The sequence below is a fragment of the Ochotona princeps genome, chromosome 30 (assembly GCF_030435755.1).
Source record: "Ochotona princeps isolate mOchPri1 chromosome 30, mOchPri1.hap1, whole genome shotgun sequence".
In the NCBI taxonomy this organism is placed as follows: Eukaryota; Metazoa; Chordata; class Mammalia; order Lagomorpha; family Ochotonidae; genus Ochotona; species Ochotona princeps.
The window spans coordinates 71,281-99,217 of record NC_080861.1 but is presented as its reverse complement, the minus strand read 5'-3'; the positions used below and the strand labels follow the sequence as shown (position 1 = coordinate 99,217).

The 27,937-nt window shown below is 38.4% G+C and overlaps 1 protein-coding gene across 9 annotated transcripts in view; it reads left to right on the top strand.

The window, feature by feature from the left end:
• The window catches only part of RASA2 (RAS p21 protein activator 2), a 106,085-nt gene that overhangs the window by 38,854 nt on the left and 39,294 nt on the right, over nt 1-27,937 (top strand). For all 9 annotated transcript variants that reach the window (XM_004588351.4, XM_004588350.4, XM_058657250.1 and 6 more), the window contains 6 exons: nt 613-707; nt 11,206-11,282; nt 19,867-19,950; nt 21,720-21,792; nt 24,975-25,051; nt 25,948-26,049. In XM_004588351.4, coding sequence (XP_004588408.1) covers nt 613-707; nt 11,206-11,282; nt 19,867-19,950; nt 21,720-21,792; nt 24,975-25,051; nt 25,948-26,049 — 508 coding nt within the window. The remainder of the gene's footprint in view (nt 1-612; nt 708-11,205; nt 11,283-19,866; nt 19,951-21,719; nt 21,793-24,974; nt 25,052-25,947; nt 26,050-27,937) is intronic.

Below are 27,937 nucleotides of genomic sequence, written 5' to 3'. Positions count from 1 at the left end.
ACTGATTTTTGCACAGAATGCATTCTGAGGAAAGAAAAACAGGAATGTGAACAAGTGCAAAAAATTACTGATTGGGAATGATTCATGAAAGGTCTTCTGAAGAATTGAGGGGAATGATACACTTTAACTATCTAGAATATAGAAAACTATAAAGAGATTTTTAAAAATTATTTTTATTGGAAAGTCAGATTTATAAGGTAAAGGAGAGACAGGAAGATTGTCCATCTGCTGGTTCATTCCCCAAGTAGCTGCAGTGGTCGGTGCTGAGCCAATCTGAAGCCAGGAGCCAGGTGCTTCTTCCGGGTCTCCTGCACAGGTGCGGGTCCCACAGCTTTGACCCATCCTGCATTGCTTTCCCAGCCCACAAGCAGGGAGCTGGATGGGAAGTGGAGCAGCCGGGATTAGAACCGGCGCCCATGTGGGATCCCGGGTGTGCAAGTGGAGAACTTCAGCCACTAGGCCACCACTCTGGGCCCTAAAGAGAGCTTTTAAATGAACAGATGTAAGTTGCCTTGAAATATTTTCATTAAGTATATATAACACTATTATTGATGTTTAGGGTTATACAGAATATAATTTCTGATACTGTTTACTTATTTTCATTTCCTATAGGAAAGGTAGCCATCAAAAAAGAAGACTTGTGTAACCACAGTGGCAAAGAAACTTGGTTTTCACTGCAGCCTGTTGACTCTAATTCAGAGGTTCAGGTAAATATTAAGGTGTAAGTAACACTAGACATTGCACAGAATATGTGTGAAAGAAAAAAAATCAGTTACACCAGTTGATATGGATAGAGCTTGCTATACTGTATTTTAAATTTTAGCACCAAATATGGACCAGCGATAAAGGGAAATGCTTTACCGTAAGAATTTGACAATGATACACATGCAAATGCAGCATGCTGAGTTTAGGGGAGTATATTAGGGAGAACATTTTTTTTGTTTACCCCTCATTTCCTGTTTTCTGTCATGGCAGCAAAGTATTAATTTCTTTGAGAAGGGTAGAAAGTTTTAAGGAAAAAGATGTTTTATTAATTCTGACCTCGAAATTCCTTTGGGATCTGTGATTTTATTTATTCTGGTCAGGATACTGTGTTTATGCCCTATTAAACTATACTTGGGAAAATATTATTCAGACAATGCCTGAGCCTCCCCCCATGCAGATTTATATGCCCTGTCCACTGCCCCCGTTCCTGTTGTTAACCTTTTGTTGGAAAGGAGATCTTTGCCTTTGGCCATTTTTCCTTTGCCAAAGATAAGAGATCTTTTATAGATTGTGTATGTAAGTAAAGATCTATATTTAGCCACATAGATGAAACTACTGTTTTCTCTTGCAAAGTTTGACTTGTTCTTAGAAATTATTTCTATATAAAGGAATCTTTCTGTTTATAAAATAGGCTAGGGGTTGTGAATCTCTGCCCCAAAGACATAACTGCAAAGAGGAATCCTCCTCTCCAAAGGAAGTTTCAGTTTGCACTGTGACTCAGGCATTTAGTAAAAACAGCGCTCTGCAAACACACAGATAATTTGCAAATGAAGTGCCTCTGTTTCCATTTCCTTATAACCTTTCAAGCATCCTCTGATGAGATTCTTAAGACTAGGCTTTTTATACTGAAATGTCTTCTGAAATACAAAGTATAACTGATAATTGTCTTGTTATATCCACTGTACTACATTTTAACTCTTTTCTTCCCATTTGAAATAACTGTTATTCCGACTATTGTATTTTTAAGTGTTCCAGATGAGAGGCATTGTGAGGAAGTGGAAAGGTTTAAATCACAAGTGAGGACATTTTAGGTCTTCATTTTATTTTATGTGTGGTTTAATGACTTTGAATTTCATTTCTATTAAATAGGAATAAAGGTTACCATGTTTTTTTTTTTTTTTTTTTTTTTTTTTTACATAACTGTAAGAAGTAAGTGAAATATCTTTTAGGAGTACTTAAAAATTGTTCATCGCTCTGTGATTGTGAAATGTCTGTTTGCTGTCAGTTTGGTGCCCTTTCCCTTGATACCCTTTAACCAAAATTCAGAGGTTACATTTTTAGATTAAGTTAACCAGTTTTTAATTGTTTCTCTCTTTTTTTTCCTAAGATTTATTTGTTTTTATTGAAAAAGTCAGATTTACAAAGAGAAGGAGAAACAGAGTAAGATCTTCTGGTTCACCTCCCCAAATGTCCGCAATGGCCAGAACCGAACTGATCCCAAGCCAGGATCCAGGATCCTCTTCCTGGTCTCCCGTGTGGGCGCAGGGTCCCAGGGCTTTGGGCCGTCTTCCACTGTTTTCCCAGGCCACAGGCAGGAAACTGAATGGGAAATGGACCAGCTGAGACATGAACTGGTGCCTGGAGTAGGGGATGCTGGTGCTTGGAGTTGGAGGATTGACCGGTTAAGCCATTGCATGGGTCCCTCTTTTTAATACTTTCAACAAAATAGCAAAGAGCTTTAAATTTTTGGTCTAAAATGCAATTTGAGGATTATTTTAAGATTTAATTTATCAGGTGTATTCTTGGTAACCAGTGTAAGTTTGCTATAGGGTTTAAGTTTTCCATCTCTCAAAAAGCAGAAATCTGCATGAAAATTTTTTATGTATTTCTTGGAGATTATATTAGAGACTTTACTAAGCCAAACCCTTTTATTTGGTGATATATATATATCTCATTCTTGAAACATGAATATTCAGGAAATGACATTTACCTAATAGATATAATGTTGACATTTTGAAATTTTCCCAAAGTTATTTTCATGAGCATGATTTATTAACCTTTATAACGCTTGTGACTTTAATAATAGTATTTTATAAGATTTTCCTCACTATTTGAAATGAATATGAGAAGGAAGAGAAGTATGATCCATGAAACTTGCTGAGTTAATGTAATACCATTGAGAATATGATTGTATCTTCCCGAAACTGATATGGGAATTCGCAATTAATTTTGTGATTCTGAAAAAGCAACCCATGGTTCACATAAATCTGACTTTGCTAAACAAACATTTGTTTACATGTCTATATTTGAAAATGTTTATTTTAAATGCATAGCAAAAAGGAAATACCTTGCATCTACTGGTTCACTTTCGAAATGCCTGCAAAAGCCAGGGCTGAACCAGGCCAAAGCCAAGAACCTAGAATTTTAATCCAAGTCTCCTGTATAAATGGAGGGATGCAGCTACTTGAGCTATTATCTGTTGCCTACCACAATGCATATTATCAGGAAATTGAATTGGAAGCAGAGTTGAGACTAACCCATCCAGTGTGACGCTGGGATATGAGGGTCCCAAGTGGCAACTCAACTGCTGCACCAAATATCTGTACCCCCCATACAATATACATTTTATAAAAAAAGCTTAAAAATTAAGTTCTGTTGGTGAAGCCAGTATGTGAAAGCTGTGAGACATTGAGTTCAGCAGAAACTCAAATAATTACTATGAGTAATTATTATAACGATAATACCAGGCACAGTGTTAAGTACTTTAATGTACATTATCCCATTTAATTTTCATAATACCATAAGGTAGATAATATTACCCCTGTTTTACAAATAAATGGGATTCTCAGATGTTAAATGACATCTCCAGATTCACAAAACCGTTCATTAGTGAGTTGTGATTCCAAAAGACTTACCTGATTGTGAAGCCCCTAACTGCAGTGAGCTATTACCATTAGATGTTCTATGTAGTTAGCCATCAAAGTCTTAGAGGCCAGCGTTGTGGCATGTTCCATAAATCTGGCACTAAGGAATATTTTGTCCGGCTGCCTTATTGCCAGTCCAGCTCCCTGTCAGTGGCCTGGATAAAGCAGCAGAAGATGGCTAAGTATTTGAACTTTGTCATTCATGTGGGAGACCCCAGTGAGGTTCCTGGCTTTGGTTTGACCATTGTGAATCAACAGACAGAAGATCAGTTTCTCTCTGCCCCTTTCTATGTAACTGCTTTTCAAATAAACAAATCCTTTAAAAAAAATGAAATAAAGTCTTGGGTATATTAAAATTGGGAGGATCACTTAAGTATCTGAGTAAAAAGAACAGACACCAGTGGGAGAGTATGTGAGACAGTTCCTGGTAGCTCCTTGGAGTTCAGTTGTAAGAACTTCACCATAGGGGGTCTACATGTGGCCCTTCAGATTAGGCCACTGCTTGAGATGCTGGCGTGGAAGTATAGGCATGAGTCCTAGGTGTTCTGCTAATGATCCAGCTCGCTGCTGATGCACCTGGAAAGGCAGCCAACAAGGTCCCAAATTAGGGGCTCCTGCTGCCTTTGCAGAAGACCAGGATGGTCCTGGTTTTGGTCTGGCCAAACTCCAGCTATTGCAGCTAATTGGGGATTGAACCAATGGATAGATCTTTCTTTGTCTTCCAAATAAACAAATAAATTTTAAAGGGAGGGTTGGTGATGGAGAACTTTATTGTGACCGTTGTGAGCTAGAAAATTCTCAAGCATTTGCAAAGGAGCTGTTACTGTTACGTGGGAGTAAGTTCTTAAAATAATAGACCAGATAAAATTCACATCACTAAAATTATTTATGAAATCAGTATCTTAAGAAGTATATTAAAGTGATTTGCTTTTGTTTGGCTATTACATAAAATAGTTGGCTTGCTTTTGGGGCCACAGTGAATGAAAAATATATACTGCAGCTTTAAACCCTACATCCCAACTCAGTGCACCAGTGAATACTGTAGGAGTCATGTTGGGGTTCAGTTCTTAATCATGTGTTCACTGTGCTCATTGAATGTAAGTACTCAATGTTCAGTGTTTTTTCTTTGTCATTTTATATAGTGAATAGTTGATTACTTCTCAGCTTTCCCACTCACTGTAACACCTATGCACTCTGCAAAGTGAACGAAAATAAAAAACCCACCCATTAATGAGATCCCCTTGTGTTCTTTGTGTATGTGTGATGACACTTTCTTCATCTGCTTCCCTCTGTGAATCCGCTCTACTTTATTGTTGACAGGAGGAAAGGTGCAACCCCGACCGCCGGGCCTATGTGCCAGGACAGCCTCCTCACCCTGTAAGATCAGACTTGGAGTAGAGAAGGAATTTGACCGAATTTGGGTACCAGGTCCCTTTCAGTATGATTTGCTAGGATTGGCAGAAAAGTCACTCTAGGGCACTGCATGTTGGGGCTTTGCATAGAAGAGATGTTTTGGCAGCTCAGGCGGAGAAGTTTAATTTCCTGGCTCAACCACTAATTGACATTTGTACCCAAAATAGTTGCCTGAGGATCGGTTATGAAATGATAACTTGGTGTAAGGGGTCCCCTTCAGTTATGAAGTTCTAATAGGCAGAAACATGGTTTAACCCTCAAGTGAAAAAACCCAGTAGCAGAGATGATCCCAATAGTGGTAAGTTGGGATATTTTACCAAAACAGTTGGGAGATTGTTAAGAATTATGTCCTATTACCTTGAACTGTCACCCAGGTGCTTCTATGGTGATGTAAGTAACTATTTTCAGTTTTCTTTTTAAAAGTTCAAGGTATGAGTAGAATTGATAAATGTGATTTTCTACCTTTGGGGGAAATGGTTTTGGACTTCATTCTACATCTTGGGGCTTCCCCTCTGTCAAATGTCAAGCTCATCTGCCATCAGACTACACAGTGGGTCAGAGGGAGAGGGCAGCCAGCTGTCATCACCAAGGGATTGTCACTAGCCCTGCTGCATATGTTGGAGTCCTTTTCTCACTTGACCCATAAGCGACTTTTGATACTGCCAATCCATCCCCTCTGCTTTGAAGCATTCTCTTACTTAGTTGCTGATCCTGGTTATCTCCCTACTCTGTTCTCTTACCATTGTCTTTGTTGCATAGGAAAAGACAGATGAATTGTACTGAGCATTCTTTTCTGAGTCTTTTGGCTTCAGTCATCTGCCTTTTTGCTGCTAGCTATTAGGTTCTGGAACTAACAAGAAGCCAAGTTTGTCCCTGCTATCTTTAGATCTCAGGTGCTGTGAGAAAGAACTTTCTTTGCATGAGACTAATTAAACCAGATGTCCAATATGGAAAATTTACAGCTCTCATTAATTAAGAGTGTTTGTCTCAAACAACACAGAGAAGCAGTAAATTCAAAAATGTTGTCAGTTATATCCCTTTGATGCAATTACTTATCTGCCAAGTCTTTACCGCCAAAGTTATCGTGATTTTCTGGATCATGATGTAAATCACTGATTGCTTTATAACTTTTTAAAATAAAGTTTCGTCTTCCCATTTACAGCAAACATTTATTTAAAAATGCAGTTGCTTGGGACCAGTGTGGTAGCCTAGCGGCTGAGGTTCTCACATTACATGCACTTGGATCCCATATGGGTGCTGGTTCTAACCCTGGCAGCCCTGCTTCTCATCCAGTTCCTTGCTTGTTACTTGGGAAAGCAGTGGAGGAACAGGCCCAAGCCTTGGGACCCTGAACCCATGTCAGATACCTGGAAGAAGTTCCTGGCTCCTGGCTTCAGATAGGCTCAGCTCCAGCCAATGCAGCCGCTTAGGGAGTGACTCAGCAGACGGAATATCTTCCTCTCTGTCTCTCCTTTGCTCTGCATATCTGACTTTCCAATAAAAATAATTAAAAAAAATTTTTTTCACCAATTGGAGCACACTAACTTTTTGTGGAAATGATTATTAACATTTAGTGTTTTATAACAGAAGCATGGTTTAAGCAGGAATTTTAAGTACATGCATATATTGTATTTTGCCCAACTTACTTTCATCAGAATTTTCCAAACTATTTGCAGCAACTTAAATGGTGTCTCCCATGTGGTACCAAGAATATACATTACATAAAATGGAAAATATTAGGTATTTATGTTTGAAATTTTTAGGAAAATAGTTGTAACTTTTTAAAATATAAAAGTATTTAGTTTGGGGCCCAGTGGCTAAATCCTCGCTTTGCATCCACTGGGATCCCATATAGGTGCTTGTCCATGTCCTGGCTGCTCCACTTCCCATCCAGATTCCTGCTTGTGGCCTGGGAAAGCAGTCAAGGACAGCCCAAAGCCTTGAGACCCTGCACCAATGTGGGAGACTCAAAAGAAGCTCCTGGCTCTTGAGTTTGGACCAGCTCAGCACTGGCCATTGTTACCACTGAGAAAGTGAACCAGTGGATGGAAGGTCTTTCTCTCTGTTTCTCCTTCTTTCTGTAAATCTGCCTTCCAATAAAAATGCATAAATATATATATATTTTTGATTATTGGCAGTAGTTTCGTGGCTTAGCACTTAAAGCCACCATCTGAACTCTAACATCACATGTGGTGTGCATTCTAGTCCTGATTATTCTAGTCCTAATCTAGTTCCCTGCTAATTAAGTGGGAAAAATAGCAGAGGAGGGTCCAAGTGTTTGGACTCATGTGGGTTCAAGTGTTCACCCATGTGGGAGACCCAGAAGAAGCTCCTGGCTCCTGTCTTCTGCCTGGCTCAACCCCAGCTGTAGCTGCCATCTGGGCATTGGATCAGTGTACTCTCATTGAACCTCCTTTAGGAGATTGGATTGTGAGAAATGCAGGGAAGGCAATTGGTGCAGCAGATAAGATGCTGGTTGGATTGTCCAGATGTCATGTCGTATTGTCTGGGTTCCCAGCTCTGCTTCCTGCTGATTTATATCCCAGGAGGCAGCAGGTGGTGACTTGGTATTGAGTCCTTTTCAGCATGTGCAAAAGACCTAAATTGAGTTCCAGACTCCTGGCTTCGGCCTGACCCAGGTCTTTCTGCTGTGGGTATTTCAGGAGTGAGGCAATGATAGGAGATCTAAGTCTGTCCGCCTTTTAAATAAATAAATAAATAAATAAATAAATAAATAAATAAATAAATAAGGGAAGTAATTACAAAACAAGAAGCATTGCATATTTATCATCAAACATGTTATGATTTTTTGTTAGATTCCTGTTGTCACTTGTTTGTGCTTAATGCTCTGTTTTCTCTAGTTGCTTCCTAGTACTTTTACTATGGTGTGTTTAGATTTATGCTATGTGTGTTCTTAGGGGCATTTGAATTTGGAGCTTAATGTCTTTCATCAGTTTTGGAAGATTCTAGGCAATTATCTCTTCATCTACCTTTTTTTTTTCCTGCCTTATTTTTCTACTGGGACTCCAGTTACATTAATAAGGGAGCATTGTACCATATATTACACGTAAGTTCTTTCCCTCACAATGAATGTTTTCTACTGATTGATGTATTCCATTTCACCAATTCTTTTTTCAGCTATGGCTACTTTGCTGATAAATATTTCCATTGGATTTATTTCATAGGTTCCAGTTATCTGCTGAGTTCACTTTTTTTTTTAATCTTAAAAAGGTTTAGAACATCCAGTTTAGACTCTCACTTAATGCTGTTATTTCTGTCTGTACACCAGTGCTCTTGCTGTTTTCTCAGTTTGTTTTTCCTTGTATCTTCTGGAATGTTTAATCAGTTCTTATAGTAAATCGGACATTGAAGAATGAAGTATATTGTAGAGAACTTGAGACTGGGCTTTCCTTCTCCTCCAACTTGAGTTTCCATTTCATTGGTCAGAACTGTGTCCTGTGGCTGTCCTTACCCATTCTCCATGACCTCACTGGAGTCTAGAAAATACTGCATTTCTCTGGACTTACAATTGTCCCCTCAATAAGCCAAAATACTTGTTTTGCTACAACTCAAAGCTGTAATATTATGACAGGCGTAAATAAAAAGAAACTCATGTGAAAGCAGAATGAGTAAATTTTCTAAAATGTTCACAGATTTGGGTTTCTAACACTGAAAAACCAACTTCAAATAATTGAAACTTCTATTAATTTTTCCTTAAAATCTAGATTGGCAGTAGAAACTTTGAAAACCTAGAGCAAAAAAAAAAAAAAAAACTTCTGAAATCCTACCAAGCAAAGACAGTTTCTATCAATATTTCATAGATGATCTTGTAGAAATCACAAATTTACATTTTATTTTGTAACTTCTTTCTTTTACTAAATGTAAATATAATGTACATATTTCCATTTTAACACATGCACTGAGTAAGATAGTGTTTTACAGATTGGAAATAATTTTATTAACTCACAGTGCCTTTCAATTTTTATGTTCCACCTTAATGGTCTTGTGTCTTCCTGTTCCATTCTTACTCTTTCTTGACCAGGTCAATATACAGTTATGTTACTGTTGACTAATAGCAAGGGAATGTTTTATTTACCAGTCTGTGGAAGTGATGAACATAGTAGGGAGGCCCTGAATCAGTAATAAATAACATTAATAATATTTTTATTTCTGGGCTTGCGTTGATAGAGTACTGTGATTTCATTTGTGGACAAAATGATTATTTTTTCCTACTTTATTTTTTTCATTGTTTTACCTATATAGTAGCTGTCAGTCATTTCCTGAGAGTTGATGTTGAGTGTTTTGTTGGCATATAATTTCCATCCAGAAAATGATGCGTAGGAAAATAGGGAAACTGCTGTGAAGTGCAGATATTTTGTATGTTTGCCAAGACTGCTTTGCTAGCCAGGTAACAGGTAACATGCTAGTGTGAAGCATGATTGAAAAATTCTAGTTGAGGATGGGTGTTTGGCACAGTGGTTCAGTCCCTGCTTGGAATGTCCACATGCCATTGTCAGAGTACCTGGCCTGATACCCAGTTACTCCACTTCTGATCAAGTTTCCTACTAGATGTACCTGAGGACGTAATGAATGATGGTTCAAGTTCTTGGGTCCCTTCCACACAAATGTGAGACCTAGCTTGAATCACAAGCTCCTAACTTGAGCCTGACAGAATGCTGACTATGGTGGACATTTGGGGAATAACCCATCAGATGGAAGATTTCTTTCTGTCTCTTCCTTTCTACCTTTCAAAATAAAATGTAAAATGAACAACAACAAAAAAACCCCACAAAATTCTAGTTGAGTAATATTAGAAATTATTGTATACCGTCGTCCCTTCAAGGTCACTCTTGAGTACAAGAGGTTATAAATATTGTAGGAATAAGAAAAGATAACCTTTTATTAAATTATAGATAGACTATAATCTATAAATTATAGTTTTATAGATATTTAATGCCTTGATTTTTAGCAGATTTGCTTAATTTAGTTTCAGCTTTTCTTACCTGCTAATTTTACTGTTATTGATATTTTCATTGCTTTAGTGCTTAGATTTCTCCTGCAGACTTTTGTTTTAATATCCATTTGTTTTTATTGCTCACTCATCACTCATCCATCTAATCTTGAACTTTATAACTAGTAGACCTCAGATTTGTTTTTGTGTAACAGTTCTTCTTCAGTAGTGAAAGTTATTCAGGTTAGGTTTCTCTGAAAGAATGTCTGAAAAGGCTTGTGCCACAAAGAGCAACATTGACTAGATAATGGAACCTCACTGCCTCTGATGAAATCACTTCCTAGCCTCTGGGCGTTATACCCCTTTAATGTCCATTGGGCATTGTTGGTCTTGTCTTTTGGGTGGAGGGAATCCAGCATGATTCTTAACCAGTTTAGAATTGCTCTTTATGGTAGAATAGAAATGACACGCTCTAGATTATATTGCTTCTAAGCCTTTGTTTTGAAATGTTGGAAGTTTAAATTCCTTTGCATTTATAGTACTATACTTTTAAAAACCCATCTATTGATGACTATTTAAGAAAATACTCCTTTATTTTCTTATCCCTTCTTTCCATCAGTGCTTTTAGCCATATGTTTTTTGTTTATTGTCTCCCCAGGTAGAATGTAACTTTCTTGTAATGGCTGAGACACCTGTGGGTTCCTACTCCCTCCTGCAGTGCCTCTTAAAATGTAGTAGATAAGTCTTTAAATCTTTCTTGTTTGGTGAAACAAACTATCAGCAAATACTGATTTTTATTGCTTTAGAATTAATACAATTTCTCTTTTAATAAACTACTTGGGTTTTTATTTCTGCTTTGTGTATTTTAGAAAAATAACCTACATTTTACTTTATTTCAGGTTTTCCTAAAACATAGTTTATCCTTCTTTTTGGTTTATGACATTTGAGATATACAAATGTTTATTGAACTAGGCATAAAATTCTTAAATTTGAATACCATGTTTGCTATGAATATTTATTTTCTTGTCACTCAGAAATTTGATCTAAATAGTTGCTTAGTAATCATTTAGCAGGCCTATAGGGGGAAAGCCATGAGCTAATGCTCAGTGAAAATTAAGTATTACGTTACCATTTGAAAAAGTACACACTTTAATTAGTATTTTGTCAGTAAATAGACAACTCAGTTTGTAATCTTTTTTTTTGTCATTATAGGGTAAAGTTCACCTCGAATTAAAACTGAATGAACTGATTACAGAAAATGGAACTGTGTGCCAGCAGCTTGTTGTACAGTAAGCATGTTTTGTTTTGTTTTTGTTTTTTTTAGTAAAAGTGAACTAGCAATAATTCTTTTTGTATTATCCTAACTCTATATTTGAAGCTCTGGGTTAGACATTTGATTCAGAGGGTCAAGCTGCCACTTGAAGCGTCTGCATCCCAACTCTGCTGTCCAATCCAGTTTTCCCCTTCACGTGCTCCTTAGCAGGGAACAGGTCAAGTAGTTAGGTTGTTACAGCCCAGGTGGAAGTCCCCACTTCTGGCTCTTGGCTCTAGCCTCACCCAGTCTTGGGTGTTGTAGACATTTAGGGAGTGAAGCAGCCCTGAGAGCTTGCTCTGTTTCACTTTCTATGTTTCTCTGCCTTTTAAATAAAAAAATTTTCTTTAAAGGATCTGTTTCAAGATGACATGTTTAGTTGACATGTCTCTTTAATCTGTTAATCAGAGATAGTTCTTAGCTTTTGTCTTTCATGTTAAAGACATTTTTTAATAATTTCATCCATTTATTTTAAATACGTTTTGATTTGCTGCATTTACCTATTAAAAATAAGTTAAATTACTTGAATTAGGCTTCCTTCCACCACTCCCTCACTTGCTTCACTTGGTTATGGTAATCATTTGAAATTCCATTAGTTGGATTGGTTTGGTTTGTTTGCATTCAGTTTAAATTCCTTCACATGTTTGCTGGATTAATTTTTTTATTTAGTATGTAGATTATAAGCTTGATTTCAAATGTTGAGAGATATGATTTAATCCCCTCTGCCTGCAGGCACCCCAGTCTATCCCTGTAGCTTTTGCCTTTATTAAAATGTCATTTGGGTTGAATCATAGTTCTTGCAGCTCTTGTGTCTGGCTTCTCTAGCTTAGCATAGTGCTGTTGAGATTACATATTGTTTATTTCCTGTTATAACTGCAGATTCTGTACCCTTTTTTACAAGTGGCAGAAGTGATGCACAAATAGGTTTAAGAATCCCACGTTCTTACCGGAAGTGATAACCTCAATTTGAACTCCTAGAAGTTAGATTGTTTTTTTGTTTTTTTTTTTTTTTTTTTTTAAGAGAGAGAATTATAGATTTACAGGCAGTTACAAAGAAATCTCCAGTACTCCTCACTCAGTTTCCCTCAGTGGTTGTATCTTATGTAAGTATAGCACAAGATCATGTGCCTGGCTTGGTGGCCTAGTGGTTAAAGTCCTCGCCTTGAACGTGCTGGGATCCCATATGGGCGCCGGTTCTAATCCCGGTTGCTCCACTTCCCATCCAGCTCCCTGCTTGTGGCTTGGGAAAGCAGAAGAGGATGGCCCAAAGCCTTGGGAACCTGCACCTGTGTGGGAGACCTGGAAGAAGCTCCTGGCTCCTGGCTTCGGATCGGCACAGCTCCGGCCGTTGCGGCCACTTGGGGAGTGAATCATCAGACGGAAGATCTTCCTCTCTGTCTCTCTTCCTCTCTGTATATCTGACTTTGCAATAAAAATAAAAAATAAATCTTTAAAAAAAAAGTATAGCACAAGATCAAACCCCAAACATTTGTATTAGTACAATATAAGCGAATAGTTATTTATGTATCTTTTAATTACATGTATAAATTTATGTAATCAAAAGTACATTGAAGGTGAAGAACTATTGTATGGTCATAAAGGTTTTTCTTATGCTATTCCTCTATAAAAGTTATGTCCACTCATTTCTCCACCATAATACCTAACCCTTGTCAACCTTTTAGTTTGTTTCCATATTTATAAGTTTATCAGTTCAAGAATTAGGTAAATAGAATCTTACTATATGTGAAGTTTTGCAGTTAGCTGTTTTGTTTCCATCTTTGCAAATTGTGCATGCTTTCTTGTAGAGGGACTATGGCTGGAATCTCCTCTTACTAATCATTTTTGCTGATCTATTTTATCTTGGTTAATTTTGTGATTTAATGTAATTTTTAAAAAAGATTTATGTATTTATTAGGATAGAGTTACAGAAAGAGTGGGACACTGAGACAGGCAGTTATCTTCCATTTATTTTCCTCTGTATCTTTTTCCATGATGCTTCACTATAATTTTTTACAAAGATTTGAAAGCCTGAGTTATAGAGAGTGCCATGTTTAGCTGTTTGTTCATTTTGCAAATGGCCACAGCAAGCCAGGGCTAGGCCAGGCAGAAACCAGGAGCCAGGTGCTTCTTCTGGGTCTCCACGTGGGTGCAGATGCCCAAGAACTTGGACCATCTCCTGCTGGATGCACAGGTACATTATCAGGAGCTGGATTAAAAGTGGAGAAACTGGAACTTGAACTGCTACCCACGTGGGATGCTGGTGTCACAAGTGGCGGCTTTCCCTATCATGTCACAATGCCATCCCCATTATCGCTTTTTTTCTTGCAGATTCCCTAACTCCCCTTGCTCTTCTCTTCATCAGTCTTATTTATCTGAGAAAACCCTAAAACCAGTGAAACAAGCTCCTCCTTGATTCAGTCTGTACTTGAATATTGATGGAGAAAGTTACACAGACAAATTTATCATCATGGATCTCCTGCGTACACTTATTCTGCCTTTCTGCCTTGGTGTAGAATGGCACCAATCTAAAATGTATGGTTCTCCATCATCAAAGATCGAAATTTGGTAATATCTTTCTGAATACAAACCTATGTTCATTCATTTGCACCCACTTTTCTTTCTGAGCAGTAAAGGGGGCTCCCTTCTCTCTTAGAATGAATTTTTAAATCTAAGCTCTAAGCTCAGTTTGTTTACTTACGCTTTCTTCTGCTGTATCATCTGTCAGCTTTACTCTCTCCTCCTAGATGTTTCTTACCAATAAATTAGCATTGGTTCTAACTGCCTTTCTTCCAGTCCAGTTTCCTGCTTATGCCCATTGGGAAGGCAGAGGTTGATGACCCAAGTATCTGGACCCCTCCCATGCATGTGGGAGACCAGGATAAAATTCCTGGCTCCCAGCCTTTGACCTGGCCCAGACATGGCTGTTGAAGACATTTGGGGAATTAGCAAATGGATGGAATATCTCTCTCTCTCTCCCTATGTCACTCTGCCTTTCAAATAAACAGATCATTAAAAATTTTTAAATGAAAATGTTAGGATTGAGTGATATGCATGTATATATTCTATATTATTTTCTTTCTTTAACAAATGAAATCATTTTAAAATGAAAGTTTGTAAAAATTATAAATAACTTGGGGCTGCCACTGTGACATGGCAAGTTAATCTTCTCTCTGTGATATTGGCATCCCATATGGGCTTGGTTTCCAAGACTTCTGCCTGCTCCACTTTGAATTCAGCCCAGGTCTGTGGACTCCTTCGCCCTTGTAGGAGACCTGGAGGAAATTCTAGGTTCTTGTCTCTGATGGTCCCAGCTCCTACTGTTGTGACCTATGGGTGGAACATACTTCTTTCTCACTCTGTCTCGCCTTCTCTGTTTAATTCTGACTTTTATATATTTTTTTAATGTCTAGAAATGTGGGGTTTTTGTTTTTGTTTTTTGATGATGTTTATATAATTGAAAAGGATACATGTCTATGTGGACCCTGATTAGGGTAGGAAGGGTCGAGGAAAAGGGAAAGTAGGTGAGATAATTTGTTCCCAATTTTCTTTTTCTTCTTGCTGTATCTGGGGGAAGGGTGGAGAGAAGGGCAGAAGCCTCACCCAGCATCCTAAATGTATCAGGGTACGCAGTGTGGAGCTGCTCAGGTGGTTTCAATCATTCTGAAATACTGTCAATCTTGTTGATCCAAAGATGAGGAAATCCTTCCATGGTCCATTGGCCAGTAGTCCACCCAAGAATCTCCACTCATGCAGGTACTTGCTGTGAATGCTTGGCTGAGAGAGTTGTTCAATTTGTTCTGCCCTTCATCCTCTGTTACGGTACTAAACGTCCTCTGCAGGCCCCAATGAACTGCCATACCCGCCATAGCATCTGGACGTGCTATCTACTCTGCTCCACAGGCCTCAGCAACTGAAGAAACCCACTTCTGACTCATTCTCTCCACAGTCAGACCACAGATCCTACCATTCTCCACTGGTTGATGTTTGAGGCCAGTGGTTCATGGAGCGGGGGAGATTTTCCAAAGAAACCTTGTCTGAGGTGACCCCAGGTCTGATTCCAGTGTGTGCCAGCCAGTATGGGTTCCATCTCAATACGTCACCCACATCAGCCTACACACACACTAGTGGTTGCAGTTGCTGAGTCAGTTCTATCTCCAGCCCCATCTTCTGTACAAACCAGTGGATGCTGTGATCCAGCCAATTCTGTCCACCACACACTCGGTCCTCATGTACACCAGCGGGAACTGCAGCCAAATTGAAGTGACCCCCAGAAGTCCTCACAAGGCCCACCACAGCCCTGGTTCCTGCAGCAAACTTGTCCAGTTGGTCCCACATCCCATTAGGTTCTTGTAAATACCAATGAGTGCTGGAGCCTATCCCAGCCCAGCCAACCCCACTATGCCGCCCACACTTATGCTGATGGGTGCTACTGCCAGCCCAGCCATGTCCGCCCCCATTCTGTGGCAGCCATTGGAGAGGTGCCCACAGTGTACTTACTGGGCCCACTCCCAGCCTCAGATCTTGCACTTTCCAGGTGGTTCTGCAGTCTAGCTTTGCAGGACTTTCCCTGAGTCTCAGCACTTGCCAGCTGATGCCATGGCACAGCACTACCAGCTAATTCTGCCTTTCAAGTGAAAATAGATAAGTGTGTGTGGGGGGGGGGAAATTAATACCCTGTATATTCAGCCGAAGTATGTGTTTTGAGTATGAAACTTCTGTGACCATTTTGATCTGTAGCAACATTATTAACACATATAAAACTTAAATGTTGGGATAGGCACTTGGTCTTGTGGTTAAGATTACTGTTTGGAGAACTCACACCACACAACTGCGAGTGTCTGCATTCATACCCCATCTCCACTCACTGGATCCCAGCTTCCTGCTAATACGCATCCCTAGGCACAGCAAGTGATGGATAGCTCAGGCAGCTAAATCTCATAATCTATGGGAGACTCGAATTGAGTTTCTGGCTTCCTGTTTTGGTGACTTTTGCAGGCCAGTGCAAGCATTTAAGGAGTGGACCGATGAATCAGAGCTCTATCTTCAGCCTTTCCTAGGGTCACTGGATGAGTGGAAACTCCCGAGGGATTTGGGACCAGAGGATTAAAAAAACATGAAATATTGAATCTCATACCTATCAGTTCTTCCTCACAATCTTTCTTTTTCTAAAGATTTATTTTATTTTTATTGGAAAAGCAGATTTATAGAGAGGAGATACAGAAAGATCCTCCCAACGAATGCTGGTTCATTCCTCAAGTGATTGCAATGGCCAGAGCTGAGTCAATCCAAAGCTAGGAGCCAGGAGCTTCCTTCAAGTCTGCCATATGGGTGCAGAGTCCCAAGCTTTGGGCCATCCTCTTCTGCTTTCTGAGGCCACAGGCAGGAAGCTGGATGGGCAGTGGAGCAACCCAGACATGAACTGGCGCTCGCCCATACAGGATCCTGGCACATGCAAGGCGAGGATTTAGCCACTGAGCCATCATGCTGGGCCCCTTCCTCACAAGCTTATTAAGAAAATCATTCTGTGTATTCTTCATGGCAACCCTTGTGTCTATCATCTCTAGGCTTTTCAATTATTGATGTCTCTGTGTCTAGCTAGGACATGAACTATAGTAATGTTTTCGTTATCTTTGTATACTAATTATTCTGAGTCATTACTGGTTCGGTGTCTAATGGTTTTTCTTTTCTATATGGGTTGAACTTTGGGGGGGGTGAGGGTTTCTCTGCATTCCTGGTTATTTTCTTTTGGATGCCAACCATGGTGAAACTACTGTAGATTTTGTATTCCTATGAATATACTTGAGCTTTGTTCAGGATTCAGTTAACTCACTTAGAAATAGTTTAATCATTTGGTGAATTGCTTTTGAGCTTTGTGAGACCAAAGTACAGCAACTTTATTATTCAATACTTACTTTTCCCCACTGCTGAGACAGCACCTTAGTACTACCAGAGTTAGTAAGTTTTCTATGGCAAGTGGTGGGACTTCATGTTAGCTGCATGTAGCCTTTGAGAATTATTCTGTACCTTTCTTAAGCTTAGGTATTTTTCTAACATGTACTTGCTTCTCAGCACTCAACTGCTGGCTTGATTCTTGTAGCTCTTGGGAGACAGTGTTCTATGTGTAGCTTTCTTACAATTCTGTGTACTAAGGACTTTGGCCACTCTGGCCACCTGTTCAGCCCTTGACCGGAAGATTTCTCTCTTTCTGTTAGGGATACCATGTGGCAGTAAGCTGGAGCAATTAGAGCTCTTTCTATTTCTTACCCCTCAGGGCCACTTCTTTTGTTGTTGTTTTGATCTATTTTTTATTTATTTTATGTGTAGGGTAAATCCATGCGTGGAGGCCAATCTTGGATGGACACAGAAATTGACTTTTGTCTTTTAATTTAAACAAAAAATGTGAAAGAAAGATTTAGATCAGTCTGTTTGAATAAAGTTTATTTTCCCTTATAATACTAGATAATGTATTAATTTCTATTTTTTATGTGTCAAATAAAAACAAAATGTAAGATCATTTAATATGGTTATTTTCAGCATTTTTCCTTGTCCGTATTGGTTTATGATGTGTACTTGCTTGGTTTTCAGACTAGAAAACAAATAAATGACATCCTACATACATAGATAAATACTATTTCAGAATACATGTTGTAACCTGTATGCTTTAGTATTAAGCTTGGCAGACAACTCAGTCTTAAATTCTCTTGTATTTACTAAAGGGTAATGATTTTGGTCCTCTTATGCTTTTGGTTTATGCACATCATTGTTTTTGTTGTATTTATATTTTAGGGGGCCTATTTGGTTTATTCTGATTTGTCTCACAATTTTTTTTTTGTAAACATTTATTTGTTTTTATTGGAAAGGCAGATAGATATACAGAGAGAAAAATCTTCTGTGTGCTGGCTCATCCCCAAGTGGCCGCCAACAGCCAGAGCTGAGCCAATCCGAAGCCAGAAGCCCAGAGCCTCCTCTGGGTGTCCCACATGGGTGCAGGATCCCAAGGCTTTGGGTCATCCTTGACTTCTTTCTCAGGCCACAGGCAGGGTGCTGGATGGGAAGTGGAGCAGCCGGGATTAGAACCGGCACCCATTGAGCTCTACCCGCCTTGAGCTCTATGTTCTTCTTGAACATGGCATGGTCATAGTCTTCTTCAAGTTGTTTGTGAGGGTTAGGTGCATTTTGAGAAAGTACATAATAAGCGGCAAATGCTGTATTTGCAGGTATCATTTTGAGGTTTCAACTGAAAAGTGTAAGTTGCAATCAGTATGTACAGTGGGAAAATTTTACTGTGCCTGAACTTAGTATTAAAAACCAGAGTTATGGTCACGGCATGGTGTTTTGCTTTCATTAGATTTAGAATTTTTAAATTTGATTTTGATGCTCAGATTAATAGAAATGAGTCATAATATCGTTTCTCTTGTTACCCACAGCATACCATTTGCATTTCACCTACATTTGTGAAGGTAGACTATGGAGGGAAGTATGGCTCAATGCCTTAGGTCTCTCAGCAACTGAGGTTTTTCAGCCGTACTTAGGGCTTTTCCTTGGGGATTCAGAAATGCTGATCATTAGTTAGAACTACACTCATTAACTAAGTGTATGCTGAGAAAATCTGAAGAAAAAGTCATTAAGTAAAATTCTTTGTTATGTGCAAATGGAATGGATGGGATGATCTTGTTTTCTGTGGTCTAAAATATATTCTACACAATGATACAGGAGCTACAAAGGCTACAAAATTATGTGCAGCCTACCCTGTCTTTATGAATCAGATTTTAAGTGGAAACCACAGTTGTTTCCTTGTATGCCATTCATGCTTTAGCAGAGGATATGATGTCATAGTGCTGGTTTGATCTGTAGCTTCTCATTAAGGTTTGTAGAAGCCACAGCAGTTTAGATGTATTATCAAACCACAAAATGTACCTTGTTGAGTGTTAAGCGTTAAGCTGGAAGAAATGTGTTAATATTAGTCTCAGTATTGATTGAATGTGCCGTGTGTGGTTTAGGCCTATTTTTTAAAAAATTTTAACAAATAAATAAATGCATTTGGAGGGGCTTTAATAATTCAAGGAAAAATGAAAACTATGAAAATGCATGAATTATAAAATTTTTTTGCACCAAAATAAATTTATCTTTCATTTGTTTTTGAGAAATACAATGAATGCCTGTAGTGGCTGAGGCTGGGTCAGGACCAAGCCATGAGCTCCAAACTCAGTCTGTCAGGGACTTAGGAGCCATCACCCACTGCTTCCTGGGTTGCTCATTAACATGAGCTGGAAGGCATGAAGCCAGAACTGGAACCCAGGCACTCTGGTAGGAAATGCAGGCATTCCAACCAGCATTTTAACTACTAGGCCAAACACCTGTAACACACTTATCTTCTAATTCTATAAACGTTTTGAAACACCTTTGTACAAATTTCTTTGGGGAAGATAATATGTAAGCATGTAACTATAGACTTGTGGGAAACAATTTTGAACCTCTTAAATATAATAATTTGTACTAAAGTATAATGTTTTATCTTGGTAACTTGGCTCTGATATGTTATATCTGTTACTCAACCTTAGCATCAAGGCATGCCATGGATTGCCTCTCATAAATGGACAAAGCTGTGATCCTTATGCAACAGTTTCTCTGGTGGGCCCTTCTAGGTAATGTTTCTTACATTATTATTAAGTTTGATATAAAGAATTAGAGAGTTAAGTTGCTGAGAACTAATACTAAATGGTTATTTGTGAGAGACAGTAGTGAATGCTTTGAAAAGAATATATATAGAGTTCTGTCATATACTTGTAAATAGCCAAGTTGTGTTCTATAGGAAATAAAAAGGGTACAGTTTCAAATCTGCCATAATCTTGGGATGTAAGGGGGGAAAACTCAGATTTATTCCATTAAAGTGTACTTCACAACATAAACTTTGTCACCCTCATTAACATTCCTGCTTTGAAATGTTCTAAATTTTATGCAGATAAAATACTGTTTGAACTAATACCAGCTCTTAATAACAAAATAATTGCCATATTTTTATCTGGAAATTATCATTTCTGTTCACGGAGAGAGAATTGCAAGCTTTAAATAAATTACTTATAACACTAGAGCATGCTGAAATGCACCACATTGTTGATCAAATTATTTTGGGAGGGAAGCCTTTGGTACTTAATAATGTTGTATATTTTATAACCTTATTGTTCTTAGTTGCTTTAAGGATTGACCAGTTTGAAATTTCTCTACAACTTGATGGGTTAAAATGTGGAAACAGCAGGGAGAGAGGAACTCCTATGCCTGCCAAATTGTAAAAAGGAAAATAAAAATAAAAGATAAATAATAAAATAAATCAATAAGTGTTTTAAATGTGGAAACGAAAAGCACACTCTTTTTTCTGCAACTCAAGAATTTTTATTACTCTTATTTTATTTTGTGGAAAGTCACTAAGTCACTCAAGTTACTTACATAGCTCACCTACACATGCACGTTTGTACCCAGAGCCTCATCCCATGCCTGATACACATGGGATGCTCAGTGGTGTGCTATTCTTACAGTTGGTATTTGTTGTTAAAGCAGATACTATTGCAATTTTAAATGCTATCAAAGGGATTTATTTTTGTATGTCAAAAATATTAGGCCTACCAGTTCTAAGCCTTACAATAACATTAGGTTATGGGCCTAATGTGTCCTATCTGTACACATTTTTTTTCAATGTAATAATATGAGTCTTCCAAAACTTCACGTAAGGCACATACTTTATGCATAGATTTAAATTTTTGTCATGTTAAAATAAACTCATGTTTTAATTATATTTTCTCATCAGCTTTTTGATATATACTAATATACTGAAAAACTGGCAAATGAATTAGTTTAAAAAGTCATTGATGATTTTACCTTTGTACTACAATTGTATAAAATGTTAACCTTTAGGGAGGTTGGGTAAAGGCACAGGACTTCCCTGTACTTTTCTCTGTTACGTCCTCTTCACTCTATAATTATTTCAAAAGGACTTTTTAAAGTCATTGTTGCTATAGCTGAAGCTCAAGAAACAATGTAATTTAAAAATGCTTTGCATACCCTTCAGGTATTTCTCAGTGTACATAAACATAATGTGGACTTTACTGTGTAAAGTCATCTTATATGCTGAGTTGTTTATGTAATAGACTATGTTTGGAAACCCCGTGAACAGAGCTTGGCAATCAATCTAGTGTAGCGATAAAGAGAATTCTACAGTATTAGCTTAAGAAATAGAAAACTTAGACATTCTTGGATTTCATGAGAACATATCCCCACCCCTAGAAGTATTTGAAACTGCAGCCTTCCCTGAGTCATCCTAACATTTAAACAGAGGTCAATCTCCCTGGTTGGAAATAGTGTGTTTTATAATTGTGTACTATTAAGTTCTACAAGGTAAAACTCTACCACATTGGAACAGGAATGATCAAAAGAAGACGAAAGTAAAGAAGAAAACAAGCAATCCACAGTTTAATGAAATCTTTTACTTTGAGGTAATTTTTTGTTTTATATAAATGTTAACATTGAAAATTAATATTGAATGCTAGCTTCTTTTCTCAAGTCATGACCCTAATAATTGCTTTATTAGCTAATGCAGCTGTGCAATTCTGTCCTTAAAAAAGCAGAACTATGGAGTTGTACAATGGAGGCCCAATATAAGGCAGAGGTCTGAGAGATTTGGGAGTGGAGAGGAGTAGGGCTGTATACATCCCCCAGTGTCCTTGTCGTCGTCGTCATCATCATCATCATCACCTTTACCTGCCCCCCAACACCTGCTCAGCTTCCTCCCCTCCCACTCTCCCCAACACCCTTTTCAGCCTCCTGCTCCCCACTCCCCCCAACACCCTGCTCAGCCTCCTCCCCTCCCGCTCCTCCAGCACCCTGCTCAGCCTCCTGCTCCCCACTCCCCCCAACACCCTGCTCAGCCTCCTGCCTCAACTCCCCCTCCAGCACCCTGCTCAGCCTCCTCCCCTCCCGCTCCTCCAGCACCCTGCTCAGTCTCCTCCCCTCCCGCTCCTCCAGCACCCTGCTCAGCCTCCTCCCCTCCCGCTCCTCCAGCACCCTGCTCAGCTTCCTGCCTCAACTCCCCCCAACACCCTGCTCAGCCTCCTTCCAGCACAAGGTGATCAAACTCTTCATAGTGTTGTTTGAAAACTGCCAGTGAAGTCTGATTATCATTTGGTAGATCTGAACTCTAGCCCCAAGTTTACTGCAAACAAGCTACTACTATTTGACCCAAGTTTCTTATCTCATGAAAGGATAATATTGCAAGGGAAATGCAGTAGCAGTTCTATCCAGCTCAGAGCATGTGGAGATCCTTGAGATTAATGTATGATTAATCAGAACCTTATTAAGTTCTTTGTAGACTATTTCATTTTGTAGACATACAATTGTTTCCATAGAGACCTTCAGCTGCCTTGAAGTTTCAAAAACAATGATTTGGAGTGCTTTTGGGCATTTAAGTTTTATTTGTTTTGTTTTTGTTATTTGGAGACCACATTAAAAACCACATGAGACTGTAATAGTGGAACATGCTGTAGTTGATATTAACATGTAGCCTTCTTTAGCATGAGTTTTTATTGGATTTCAAAGTAAACAGTGTTACTGTTACCTGTACTCATTCAAAAAAAGAGATGGCAGAAATGCTAGAAGTAAAGTAGAAAACAATGGGGCAGAAATGAAGGGAAAACAGAAGAAAATGTACCAATGGGAGATTTCTTCATTGCTCGACTAAGAATTTGGTATGGTTGTCCATCTATACTACTTAGTGTGTGTTACATCTGACCTGGAGGAAAACAGTGATGGCACTCACTCTTAGTCCACAGCCCTTCAACTTCAGATGAAAGGAAATCTCTGTGCTTCATGTCCTGTCTCCTCACTGCAAGCAGATGGCCCTTTAAACTTGCATGCTGCACCAAGAATGTTCAGAGAGGCTTTTGTTGAGTTGATTATAAAGGCAAATACTATTTAATCTTCATTCTCTAGCTAGAGTGAGTGACATAGGGCACACAGTAGTATGCATATAAATTTATAGCAGTGAAACATTCTCGATACAGGGGAGGTCATGTGAGCTGTGCTTGATTTCACATGGTCAGGAGAGGAGAGATAGTTGGAGAGAAGGAACATTTTCAGTAATGGGACAAATGGAAAAGGTAAAAACGTGTGTGTAAACTACAGCAGGAGTGATTTAACTGGATTTGTTTAAGATAATAATAGAAACTAACACTGGAAAGATAGTAGAGAGCTGCAAGTGTTTTGCTGGGGTAATAAATTTTAGCCGTTGAATGTTTTTGAGATTGGAAGCCAGAGGACAGCAATGTTTTGGAAGAATTAGCCATTATCTGTGGGCCAGGTAGTTTAGGAAGAAAAATCGAAGTCCTAGAAATTGTGTGGTTGTTTGGGTCTAAAAAGGAGGAATACGTGTGTTCCAAGAGTGTGTGCAGAGTACTGCAAAGCTCAGGGTAACAAGTGAGTTACAGAAGAAAAGAAGGTAAGGAATCAGATGTTGCCTTCTTTTGGAAAAATAAAGTTAGGAGAAAGGAAAGGTAAGTGGTTGAGTTTGAGGTGTGATATTTGAAATTCTCCGGTAGGCAACTCTGAACTTGTGACGAGTCAGGAAAGGCAGGCAGTGCAGGCAGTGCAGTCAAAGAGGAGAGTGAAGATGCTCATTCTGCTACTCATCTAAGTGCGCAACTTCATTTCTGTACTTTCACTTCCTCAATTTTAGAATGAGGATAAGTCTAGTTCTGTGCCTCAGCAGCATTCTGATGGATAAAGGAGATAATGAACATGAAAGTACTGTTTAGCTCTCATTTGTTTTCAGAGTAAGATAAAACATGTTTGCACGTTCTGAGGAAGAATTGGAACAGTAAAAGGTTGTGATGATGCACTCAGGTAAACTGGGAAGAACATTACTGAACAAAGAGGTATAGTTGCGTGATGACTAGATCAAAAAGAGGTCAAGAAAGGTGAGAATTGAAAACTGATCTTTAGATTTGGTGATGATGAGAGATTTTTAGGAGGATGTAATGTGGCTTTCTCACAAAACATCCTCCTAAAATCTGTCTTCATCACCAAATCTTGCCTAGGATCAGAATTTCTCAGACTTGAGTGAGGTGAACGAGCTGGAATGCTGCAGTTAAAGTAGCCTGAATACTCTATGCACCTTGACACATAATGTGTGTGGACCCTCATGTGGAGAAAATGACGAGAAAATGTGTCAAGTGGAGAGGCTGTGTGGGAGTGGACTTGTTCAGTGGGTGGTAGTTGAAAAAGTTCTGCTGATAGCCTTGGTATTTTCAGCAAAACTATGAACAGGAAGTGTGGGTGGGATTGGTAGCTTAAGAAATGTGAGAAAGTTTTTGAGCAGCATTTAGCAAGTATAACTTCATTTAAATAGGATGTTTTCACTGTTACTGTCATCAACAGACTATCAACCAGAGAACCTTATGTTATCACGAGAGTTGATAGGAAGGCAGAAATGCTTTCATATTTTCTTTTTTATACCACCTAATTTTCATCTTCACTTGTTGCTTTATTCAATATTGGGGCAAAATTTTTCCTAGATATTCTCTACTTTTATCCAGAATTGATATCATTGGAAATGATAATTTTGAAGTTCTGATTGGAAAAAGGGTAGTATAAGTTATTTTTGACTGGAATATTTTGTTGGTAGGTAACCAGATCCAGTAGTTACACCAGGAAATCCCAGTTCCAGGTGGAAGAGGAGGACATCGAAAAACTAGAAATCAGGTATGTGCTTTGAGGGTTAACAGAATTTTTTCTGTGCCAAAAAATAATCCTAAATTTAATTTAAAAAGGTGAATTAATCCTGATAGAAGTCTTTATTGCAAGTTAGTTGATGAAATTTAAGAGGAACTTGCATCTATTTTAAATCTGTTATCTTCTCAGAATATTGTAGGGTTAGTCAGAGGTCTGTCAGGTTTTAAAAGACTATGTAATTTTTGCCTTTGTAGCTTTGATTTTCCTCAAATTTAATGGATCATAACATCTAAGTGTCTCAGCCAATTTAGAAATAATTTTTTTATTCTTCTTAACATATCTGCTGACTAACAGAAATTTCAGTGAGGTAAGAAGATGATTCAACAGGTGCATGTGTTTGAAGTTTGTGCTATATCCCAGGTCTTAAATATTTGTGCTATTTTGGAAGGAAAAGCTTTGTAAATGCATGTACAGGTGTGGTGTTCACAGTGTGTTGATCTAAAAGGTGTATTAATATTATGTTTGGAGTGATCAGGCAATGTCTTTGTCTAAACTACCTATCTTTGCATATTAATTGGTCATACTAGAGAAGCTAGTCTTCTTTTGGTTTCTTTTCTCAAATCCCATAAAATAACTGTAGTCCTTACTGCCTTAGGATAAAATAAACCCTAGAATTTCAAATAAGGAATGTAAATGCCTTGTTTTAGAAAATTGGCAAATTGGTGCTTTTTTGTGCTTTTAAATAAAAGCTGATAATAGCATTTTGCTCTTTTGGTTTAGATAATTAGGTTTAACAGTGCTAACATCTTGCATTTTTGAGCATGTAAAAATAATGCTGTGACAGATCAAAATAATTTTAAGTATTTGGAAGGATGCATTATTTTAAACATTATTTACAAACATTGAAGCCAGTTTTCCATTTTCAGAATTGACTTGTGGAACAATGGAAACTTGGTCCAAGATATTTTCTTGGGTGAGATTAAAGTTCCTGTGAATGTATTAAGAAATGATTCGTCTCATCAAGCCTGGTAAGAAAACATTCTAGAGAAATGCATAATTATTCATTTTTAAGACAAATAGTATGTATGCAAGCAAATGCTTACTTAGGGGGACGGTATCTGGCGTTAAAATACCTGCATCTACATCCGAGCACTTCCTACCAATGCATACCCTGGGAAGTACAAGCAACAGCTCAAGCAGTGGGTCCCTGCAGCTCGCACAGGATTCCTTGGTTGAATTCCCTGCATCTGACTTCAGCCCAGCCTGTTTGTTGCGTCTATGTAGGGAATAAGCCTGTGGACAGGAGCATGTCTCTTTTTCAGATAAACATATAAGTGCTTCAAGTTTCAATACCTGAACTGTAATACTGAGACAAAATAACTGAATTGTTTAGGAATATTTTTGTGTTTAAAATTAAATCTTAACTCTAAAAGAAAAATGGAAAACATTGGGACTGGCTCTCTGGCATAATGGGCTAACCCTCTGCTTTTGGCGCCAGCATCCCTGGGCTCGAGTCCTTGGGCTCCTGCACCCACATGGGAAATCTGAAAGAAGCTCCTGGCTCCTGGCTTTGGATTGGCTCTGTTCCTCCTATTGCAACCATTTGGAGAGTGAACCAGCAGATTGAAAATCTCTCCCTGTCTCCTTTTCTCTGTCAATTTGCTTTAAAAAAAAAAAATTCAAAACCTTTCATAAAGAATTGCCCATGTTGAAACATGCTTGTTTACAAATCAGCATCTACAATTCACAAACTGTTACGGATTATAGGAACTGTGCGTATCTGGAAGTGGAGGCCATTTAGAGGACTCGGCGATACATGGGAACTGCCTTCACTTACACCCTGCGAAGGCCCTCAGTTGTTTTCCTGTCTATGGTTTGAATGTTATGGAGCTGTTATTTAATATGCTTGACAGGAGCCGTGGAAGCTCAATAATGACTTCAGTGTTATCTTAACATTTCATGACTCTAACAAAGAGATTAAACTAATGTTAAATTGATTGTTCAGAGCTTTTAACAATTGCTACGAAAAAATGGATAAAACTTTGGTGCCTGTCATCCACCCTCCTCCTTTTTTTAAAGATTTATTGTATTTGTTTTGAGAGAGTTAACAGAGAAAGATCGTTCTGCTGGCTCACTCCCCAGATGGCTTCAAAGGCTGAGGTTAAGTCAGACTGAAGCCACGAGCTTCATCAAGATCGCACATGTGGATGGCAGGGTCCCAAAGTGAGGCCTCCTCCACTGCTGTCCCAGGCCATGAAACAGTCAGGATTTGAATGGGTAACCCTAGGAGGTGCTGGTGTCACAGGCTGCCACTTAGCTGTCCATACCATAGCGCCAGCCCCTTTACTTTCTACAAATAATACATATTTTTAAAATGGAAATTTCTAAACTCAATCTGCCAACTTTTTTTTTCCAGTACTACTCAGTATAGAAGAAAAAAGTGAGTTGTGCCTCCCAGTGTTCCTCTGGGTGAATTTGAAGTGTGCCACACAGCCCTTATTTTAAGTGGAACTATCTCTAGTCAGGATTCCAAATTTGGCAAACTGTGTTCAGTTACCATGGTGGGATAAAAGAACAGTAATAGAAATTAGTTTTATTCGTAAAGTGCTTTTTTTTTTGCCAACACTAGAAATACTTTGAAGTAACCTGCCTTAAATATAAATGCCAAAATTTGACAACATGAAACAAATACCTACTAATTCATTGATACTAACATAAGGGTAAATAAAAATATGATTGTTATTTCCTTTTAAATTGGAAATAAAACTGAGCCTGTTAATTTGTTACTGAGTATGGCATCCCCTTGTGGGGTTAATGATAACTGTATGAAAACACAACAAACTTTATCTATTTTTAGAATTTCAAGCATATTCTTGCTAGTGTTGATATTAACAAAGAATTACAATGTTAGTAAGT